General features: G+C 36.8%; 1 protein-coding gene across 2 annotated transcripts; it reads right to left on the bottom strand.

The window, feature by feature from the left end:
- Window positions 1–6476: 6476 nt before the first annotated feature.
- On the bottom strand, window positions 6477–9078 carry Myb (proto-oncogene like protein Myb). Of its 2 annotated transcripts, XM_064681316.1 has the most exons (3): window positions 8950–9078; window positions 7292–8887; window positions 6477–7223 (listed from the first exon to the last, which is right to left on the bottom strand). In XM_064681316.1, the coding sequence occupies exons 2-3, from the start codon at window positions 8772–8774 to the stop codon at window positions 6601–6603; spliced, it is 2106 nt and encodes a 701-aa protein (XP_064537386.1). In that variant the 5' UTR covers window positions 8775–8887; window positions 8950–9078; the 3' UTR covers window positions 6477–6600. The 2 variants fall into 2 exon arrangements, with proteins under 2 accessions (XP_064537386.1, XP_064537387.1); XM_064681317.1 differs by lacking the exon at window positions 8950–9078 and having other exon boundaries at window positions 7292–8916.
- Window positions 9079–9297: the final 219 nt, after the last annotated feature.

Here is a 9297-nt window from a genome sequence, read left to right as displayed (position 1 = left end):
GGCCGTGGCCTCGCACCAACTACACTACCAGACAGCTAACTCGTAATGCCCACTCTCGGGCCATAGTCTACCACCACATATTTCCACTCCAGGTTAGGGTGAACATCGGCTTATCACGATGTTAGAACAAATAAGGTTATTGGAGAACAAAAGAATTAGCAAACTGCTTTGTTAATCACAATGTATGCACTTTTATTCACTTATTTATTTAATACTATCCTACTGTACTTCCTAAACTAAGGCTCTGTCGCCCTGTTTGGAGCCCTAGCGCTCCGCTATACACTCTGTGTTTTTTCTTGCTCGCGATGCACATCTACTCACCCTTATTGCTGTTTCAAAAGTCCCGGCACGCTCGCAACGAGCCATGCGCCGCTCAACTTCGCCGCGAGCTTTCGCAACTTCGCCTCGGAACTTTCGCTCTTCGCCGCCGAATTGAAGTTGCGCTCTCGAAGACGCTGTTCAGCAACCGATCGACAGCGCACGGTTGCTGCGGCGGCCCGCGGTTAAATTCAAATTTAAGCTATGAGGGGCTCCTTGCCCTTAATTATACCTATAACTACTACAATGCTTATATACTATATAATTCTTATACCCTATAACTATAATTATGAACTATGGGGTGGTTACTTTAGTGGCCGCCTCACAACCTATATATATTAATTTCTCCGATTATGGCCCTAAATGCGGGTAGTTGTGCATATAGAGCTCGATTTATCAATCAATTTGCATTTTATTTCATTAAATTCAACGGTACAGTTTTTTAGAAAATCTCATTTACAATTATTCTCATTATATCCTATGATATTGCAAAAAAAACTAGCTAGCAATATTTACTCAACATTTTTATTCAATAAAATGGTGTCAATATTTCAACATATTTCTACCTATATTCATTAGTTTCTCCTATTATGGCGCCAAACGCACTGTAGTTTAACATATAGACCGCGAATTATCAGTCATTTTCTGTTTTCATCAAGAAAATCGTCTAGCCAGTTTTTAAGAAACTCTCATTTTTATATTTTTCTCATTATACCCTATGTTATTACAAAACAAGTAAGAGGTTCTGGTCGGTACCTCCCGGACTAGGGGATACCCTGAACCCTCTTCTTCCAACACCAATGCAGCTCGCGCTAAGCGCTCGTTTGCTTTAGTAGTAATAAAGAAAAATTACAATAAAATAGTGTGTATTCGTTTTTGTGCTTCGCGGTTACACGGACGGAAAGGGATAAATGCAGCACGTTGAATCTGCAATCACGAATAAAATAAGAAGTTATTAAAGTAAATGTTAAGCCAGACCTGATGAGCTGATAAGCGCAGAGACACAGGCATTTAAGGTGTGGGTCGAAAGGACCCTAGCTAAGGCTAGAATCGGCAAAAGCTGACAAAGCCCTCCTATTAGGAGAAATCTCAGAGGTATGATATCACTGTCAGAATCATGCAAGAATTCCCCTTAATTTCGCCTGTTAGCATCGAACGCAAAGTTCTTATAGGCTCTGAGATCGACGCGTTCATACATACGGACAGACGGACAGACAGACATGGCTAGATCGACTCGGCTATTGATGCTGATCAAGAATATATATACTTTATGGGTTCGGAGACGCTTCCTTTTGCCTGTTACATACATTTGCACAAAACCCTTATAGCCTTTTTACCCATTTTCAAATTGTTCAAGGTAAAAAAAACCCGTCAGGGATGAATAAATACCGCATGGTAATTGACTACAGAAAGTCAAACGAACCATCCCTGACAGGTATCCAATGCTAGAAATAAATAGTATCCTATCAAATCTCGGTGAGATCTCTTGTTGACATATTAAGAGAACACATAGGAAAACGACGTTTTGTTGACATATAGCCTCTGCCCACTGAACACATTTCTGAAAATGTCACATTTTTGCAAAATGTGTAAAATGCGGCCTGTACGTTTCCCCATAAGAAAACACATTTCACACATTTTTCAAAAATGTCACATTTTTCAAAAATGTGTAAATTCGCCCCGAACAGTTCTGTATTTTGCGATGATTAATCGAGATTTCTATCGATGTTGTGAAAAATGTGAAAGTATCATAACCATAAACAGCTGATACATCAACAAAGGCAAGTGGCAACTTTAAATTTTAATTTTTAATATTCCCACAGTTTGTAACATTTAAAGTTGGCCAAATCCCGCAGAGTCCATTAAATGGAGCCCCTCCTTCGGGGCCGTATTATTTGACTTTTAGGAGGAAATCTGTGCGGCGCTTATGTAAATTAAGGCAACTCGATCAGCTGTTTATTAAAATAAGCGGTACTTTTCCCACTCACATGTTACCGAAAACCGGTGGAACACCAATATGTAAAACTTGAAAATGTGACATTTTTAAGCCCAGTGGAGAAAGGCTAATAGACGACATCGTATTATCACTAACCATACAATGCATAGACTTGTCAAAGAGCGGAATAATCGGATACCGATAAATCGTCAACGACTGAGCCCCATGGGTGTCCGCGACCATTTTAGTGTGCCCAGACAAAGTAAGACTGCTGAGAGTGGCAGCCGAACGCCGGCCTCGACAGCCGAACGTTCAGTATGAAGCCGCATCCCGCTCAGCGCACAACGTTGCTGCGGCTGATGCTGTTTCGTAATATATGTATGTTAGTATTAAATCTTTTCAGCCCAAATAGAAAAATGCGAATTTTTGAAAGATAATTTGGAATTTTTAGGATTCGCAATCAGCAAAGACGGATTAAAATCCAACCCAAAAAAAGTAAAAGCAATAGTCAACTTTCCTAAACCAAAAACAATCCATGACCTTCGTTCTTTTTTAGGCATGTCCGGATATTATTGCAGATTCATCAAAGGTTACGCAGAAATAACAAAGCCATTAACTACGCTACTTAGAGGAGAGGCGGGTAGAGTCTCTAAAACAATTTCAAAAGGAACTAAGACTTAACTATGACGCAAAACAAATAGAAGCCTTCAATAAAGTAAAAAATTGCCTCTTTTCCGAAAACGTTATATAACATTTTCCAAAATTCACTGAACCATTTGAACTAACCACTGACGCATCAAACTATGCTTTAGGCGCTGTCCTTTCACAAGGAGGCAGGCCAATGACCTTCCTATCACGAACACTTAGTTCATCAGAAGAAAATTACGCTACAAATGAAATAGAAATGTAAGCAATTATTTGGGGACTTCGAGAGCTACGCTGTTTTCTCTATGGTGTAAGCAAACACAAAATTTTTACAGATCACCAGCCGCTAACTTTTGCGCTTAGCAACAAAAACACAAACGCCAAAATGAAAAGATGGAAGGCTCAGTTAGAAGTATATAATTACGAACTTTTTTATAAACCAGGCAACACCAACGTAGTTGCAGATCTTTTATCTAGACCCCTCAGGCCAGTTAAAATTCATTAACCCCTACTATGCACAGTAGCGAAAGCTCGTCAGAAAACTTAATACAACCAGTAGAAATTCCTATTAATGCTTTTAAAAATCAAATATTCCTTGAAATTAACGAAAGTTCGTCATACCAATTCAAAATAGTATTTCCCACGTACCACGTATCGATTGATTTAAAACAATTACTTAAGCGATATTTAAACCCGTCAGTTATAAATTACATAAAAACAACGGAACCAAAATTCTTAAACTTTGTTAAACTTGGAGAAACACCTTTACCCAAGTATCCAGGACAAATACTTCACATAGACATTTTTTTAACAAACAGAGAACTGGTACTAACTTTAATGGATAAATTAAAAAAATTAGCATTAGTAAAACAACTAGATAACAGGAGCATTGAGGCCATCAAAAAACCATAAAGAGAACTTTTTTTTATATTGGACTACCGAAATCGGTTATCATCGATAACGAAAAGTCCCTTAATTCAGTCAATAGAGTTCATGCTAAAAAATGAATTAAGAATTGAAGTTTTTAACACACCACCGCACAAGAGTTCAGTAAATGGCCAGGTCGAAAGGTTCCACTTAACTCTAATGGAGATAATAAAACAAGAAAAAAGGAATAGAGAATTTTGAAAAAACTACAAAGATTATGAACAACTCATAAAAAATCCACAGCAGGGTTTAGATATTCACAACAAAAATAAAAAAGAAGGGATTCAGTATGCACCTGGCGGTAACATTTTCGTAAAACAAAATAACAGAGTAGGGACTAAAATGTCTAATCATATTAAAGAAGCAATAGTAAAAGAAAACAAGCACTCAACCGTCATTAACCAATCCGAAAAAATTGTCCAGAAAAATTTAATGGCGAAAAAATCCCTAAATCAGACATGAAATTTGTAAATATTTACTTTTAAGACCCTTAAAGAAAATAGGAAATGTAATTAGTAACAATATGAAAATGTAATAAAATGTAAAATTTTAGTTTTTGCTATTAACAATCATTATTATTAAAATATTACTATTAAAAATATTAATAAAATCAGTATGTGTTTAAAATCAAATATTATAGATATTTCAAACGATAACTGCATTTCTAAATTATTAACAAGTAGGCACAATAATTGTACCATTACCAACCAATGACCATATAAAAACAATAAAATCAATAGACACAGGCATTATTCTTCTTAACGATTTTAAGGGTAACATTTCATTCGATAACGAACTAAAAACAATTAAAGCGTCATTTGTAATTAAATTTAACAATTATACATTAGGCATAGGATGTGAATTTTTTCTTCATATGAAGCCTCCAACTTTAAATCACTACCAGCCATAATCCAACTGGAGAGACAAATAACGGCGATAGAAGAGGTGTTTTCACTGCAGCTAATGAGATATTTCCATACCAAGAACACTGAGAAGATAGGCGTGCTACGAGCCAATTCCAAAGCAGACACAATCTCAAATTTGGGAGTAACTTCCGGAATATTATTGGTCTTCGTGTCCTATGCAATAAAACTCAAGCTGTGCAGGCAAACCACTATTATTGATGTAACAGCCACACCCACCAGCAACGAACAGCGCCCAGACAAGGTTGACAAAACAAAAGCTCCCCCGGAAAACCACATAAAAAAGCATAGAAGCATCCACGATCTACCTGGTTTCTAACAATCGATCAGGACGTTCGAGATCAGAGAGGGAGGAGATAAGTTATCCAAAATAACAACATTTGGGAAATCAGCTTTCCAACATTTGTTTCCCGCAAGTGGCCAGTCAACGTGCTGGGAAAAGCTGAAGCAAGGTGTCGCGTGTGCAACTTTAGGAGCGTACGAGGTCAACGCGCTCCTTGGGCAGCCAACCGTGGGATCGCAAATTCGGCATAATTAACTTATTGTAAGCACATTGTGCTGCTCATAAATAAATAAATGTTTTTTTATAACTAACAACAACCGAATTGGTTAATTTATATTCGGGTCAATGGTTGATGGGCGAAGTTCCGAGTGTAGGCTCAAAGATGTTTAAAAAAATTAGTTTGAGACGTATTTCATACTTTTCGGAAATTCCACCCCTCCTGAGTTGGAAATTGTAGTAAAAGGTTGTAAGTGCGTACATGTAAGTTTCGTTCGATCGGCCACAAACGTATTGTCAAACCTCTAAAATAAAATAATTAATACGTGTTTCATCGATTTTGGACTTGACGTTTATTTTTTTACCACTCCCGACGTCAATTATACTGCAGAATACCAAAAAGAACCTCTAAGGTGAAATTTAACATGAAGTTGCAGAGTGTTCCCAAAAAAACGCAGTTATAGGAAAGTTTTCGCAATATATTGTATAATATTCCTACAGATACTTGTCGGATGTTAACATCTTCTATGCCTGGAGGAATCGTAAAATTCATCAAGAGTAATAAAAAGATGCATATGGTATTAAATATGTTATAACTTATTTAATACTAAACTGGTAAAAATTTAATGTTAATTAGTAAGTTAGTTAGGAACACCTATTATTCTGTCCTTAAAAAAAATGGGTGTATGTTCGGAATTACCCATATATTAGGCTTTTTCAAAGTATGAGTAAAGCCTTTTAATTTGAATTTTCGAGGAACTCTGCGAACCGATATAGTGTATATAGTCTTGATCAGTATTAACAGCCAACTTGACATAGCCATGTCCGTTTGTCTGTTTTTATTCACACTAAGCTAATGTTTATAAGTTTATATTCTACCAATTTTGCAGATACAACTTTCTGTTGCCGGCATAAGTCGAAACTGGCTAGATCGGACTACTATATCATATAGCTACAATAAGAAAATTCGGTTTAAGTGGGTTTTCTTTAAAATACTGACCAAACTCGACATTTATAAGTTTTCAATGGTCCCTTCATATACGCAAAAAATAAAGCTGCCACAGGAACGATCGGTCAAAAAATAGGTTCTTGCCTGGAAAACTATTCTATTTCGTAAGATATTTTCATAATTTTTCCTGTTTTTCACCATTATAAGCTTTTAAGTATATCTTCCTAATTTACCTTTGTGGGCAAGGTGATCTTTTCTTTAATAATTAAACACAAAATATGAAATAAGGAATATTCTTTAATAGATTACTGTTTTGTACATGCTCTAAAATTTAAGGATTCCTTTTAAATATAGAATATTTGAAATCATTTTTTTTTTTCGTACTTTAAGTGCTAATTGAAACTTATTTTTGCTTCTCAAAATTTAATGACCGCGGCATTAAGGCGAGATTCTTAAGACAATCATATGCCTGTTTCTCCATAAAAATTTGATCTTTGGTTTTGCCGCAAGCAACACGAGCCCACTTTGGGTCCAACAGATGATCGCTGGAAAGGCAACGGAACCTTTGACCGTAAGGCCTGTTTTCTTTTTTAGCCTCGTCAAATAACAGATCCTGTTCACTGCATAACGTATCCTCAATAATGTTGCTTGGGGATAGATGTGTAACTGATTGTCCTGACGTAAGAAATTTACTAGGTGTCTCTGTTTCAAACGGTTGTATTTTTTTTCCGTATTGTGAAAAGTTTAGGTTCCAACTAGGCAACAATGATTTTCTGGCTCGCTTTGGAACGGACGAATGCATCACTTTATTAGCGAAAGTATTTGTATACTCTGTGTCAGATGGAATATCGCGGTCATTTTCACTTTTGCTGCAGTTAAACTCAGATTCATTCATCTGTTCCTTATTGATGATTTCAGCCAGATCTTCGACCAGACTCGAAGGGCTAGAAGCTACGTATGAGCGACCGTTACCAATAGCCGCAAGGGCATTTTTAAATGGAGTTGGAGTGCGCGGCCCAACCATACCTACAAAAAAATATATTTTACACAGTAAAAAAAAGTTATGTAAGGTATGCTAATAATAACAAACTTACTTTTATGTGGTGTTTCAATTGATGAAGTATCTAACTCTTTTTTAATTTCCATTCCCACGCGGTTATAAATTTTGGTAACTGGCGTGCTTGCACGCAAGTTCATATCTTCAAATGTTGTAAGACAAGGTGATTTTAAAAATTGGCTTGGCGAAAAGGGTAGGGATTTAATAGGGGTTATTACTGGTGTTTCTGGCATCTTAGATTTTATGTCAGTTTTCAATATATCCGAATTACTATACATACTCATCGATACATCAGGAATGTGTTTACGAGACCGTTTTAGTATATTAGGTGTATGCCTAAGTTTTACTTCAGAATATTGCAAGGGGGGTAGTGTCGCCATTGATATGACCTTGACAGGTCCACTCCCACTTTGTACATCAGACCGAACAGTTGTGTTGGGTTCAGTGCAAAAACTGTCAATTAAATCGTTTGTTTTCAGAACGTTAACAAACGATTCTTCACAACATGATTCTAATGTTGAAGTCATTTGTGATTTATTTGAATCAGACAAACTTTTGTTTAAAGGCGCTAATTTGCAATATAGCGCTTGCGGACACTTACTGATACCACCGGTTTTGATTAATTCGATGAGACGAGTACGGGAGTTCTTTAGATCGCTACCAGCTACCGTACTAACAGATCTACGTTCAGCATCGTATTTACGACGCATTGTTGAATTCCAGTGATTCTTGATTGCGTTGTCCGTGCGTCCTGGCAGCAATTTTGCAATCTTAGCCCACTGATTTCCAAGCTTGAAGTGAGCGTTGTAAATTATTGTGTCTTCTTCCTCAGTCCAAGCTGTTTTCTTAATATTGGGATTAAGATGGTTATGCCAACGCTCCCGGCATTGTTTTCCAATCCTTCCATTCAGATATCGAGCAATCAGCGTCCATTTTTTTGGTCCAAAACGTCGCACTAGCTCAATTACTTTTTCATCTTCTTCGCGTGTCCATGGGCCCTTGATAAGCTCGGGGTTCAGTACTTTTGCCCAACGCTGTTGCACTTGTTGTTCGAGTCTATCTTTAAAATGTGATCCAATAATATCCCAGCGTTCACCGTGTTTTTCAATTAAAGACTTTAGCAAAACGTCTTCTGATTTTGACCAGCGCTTACCAAACCCATAATTGGGATGCCCTGTTACCGTCTTTGTTTGTGTCTTCAGCGGAAACTTAACCGGTAATTCGTTATCTACATGTTTATCACATCCAGTTTCTAGTTTGACAAAATTTAATTCATTCGGTACACATTTTACACTCATAGCAACATTGTTACTTGATGGGTCAAGTCTATTACCATTAACATTTATATTGTAGGCTTCGGTAAGGGTCTGCGATTGATTTTTTGAAATAGCTGCTTCATCCTCAATGGTGACGTCATCTTCATCATGATCGGAATATTCAGACGCATCCGATTCTTCTGATAGCGTGTCAAACTCCAAGTTGGAAGTATCTTCAGTAAAATCAACGCCAATGTCTGCCATGCTTACGATTTTTAAATAATGAATTTATCTCCTTTGCTTGTTTCCTTGGTGAGCAATAGTGAAAAATTTCCGAGCACAATTTTCCAGGATATAAATAGTAATAAACGTTTTCACTGCAATATAAGCACTTAGCAAAACTCTGTAGATGTGGATATAGTAAGTAATGTGCACATACGTCGCTGAAGGAGTTGTTTTGAATATGCCTATTACAGCTAAGACACAGCATATATTTTATTGGATGCTGATCCGCTCGCAATAGCGGGTGCGTTGCATCTCTTTCCGAGCAGTCGATATTTTCTACTTCTGAGTGAAGAATATAAGAGCGTCTTGAATAAAAACTGTTACAAAGCTGTTTACTTAAACATAAGTTAACATCCATTTATACAAATCTATGTACGTGCACATTCAACTATATATTTGTGTTAATACAAAATTGAGACTTGTATGTACACTAACGTTATATTATGTTAGCCTTTATTACAATAAGTACATATGTACATATTCCCATGAGGTTAAATCAAAG

The sequence above is a fragment of the Drosophila montana genome, unplaced genomic scaffold (genome assembly GCF_035044405.1).
Source record: "Drosophila montana isolate Dmon_TW-CO22-7 unplaced genomic scaffold, ASM3504440v1 contig_2222_1, whole genome shotgun sequence".
In the NCBI taxonomy this organism is placed as follows: Eukaryota; Metazoa; Arthropoda; class Insecta; order Diptera; family Drosophilidae; genus Drosophila; species Drosophila montana.
The sequence above is the reverse complement of the archived record's forward strand: the minus strand, read 5'-3'. Positions and strand labels throughout refer to the sequence as shown.

What these genes read in the sequence shown, in the direction of transcription:
- Myb (XM_064681316.1), bottom strand. Translation starts at nt 8,774, where the DNA reads ATGGCAGACATTGGCGTTGATTTTACTGAAGATACTTCCAACTTGGAG. An exon ending in AATTGAAACACCACATAAAA is followed by an intron (nt 7,224 to 7,291) that starts GTAAGTTTGTTA and finishes ATTTTTTTGTAG; the next exon opens with GTATGGTTGGGCCGCGCACT.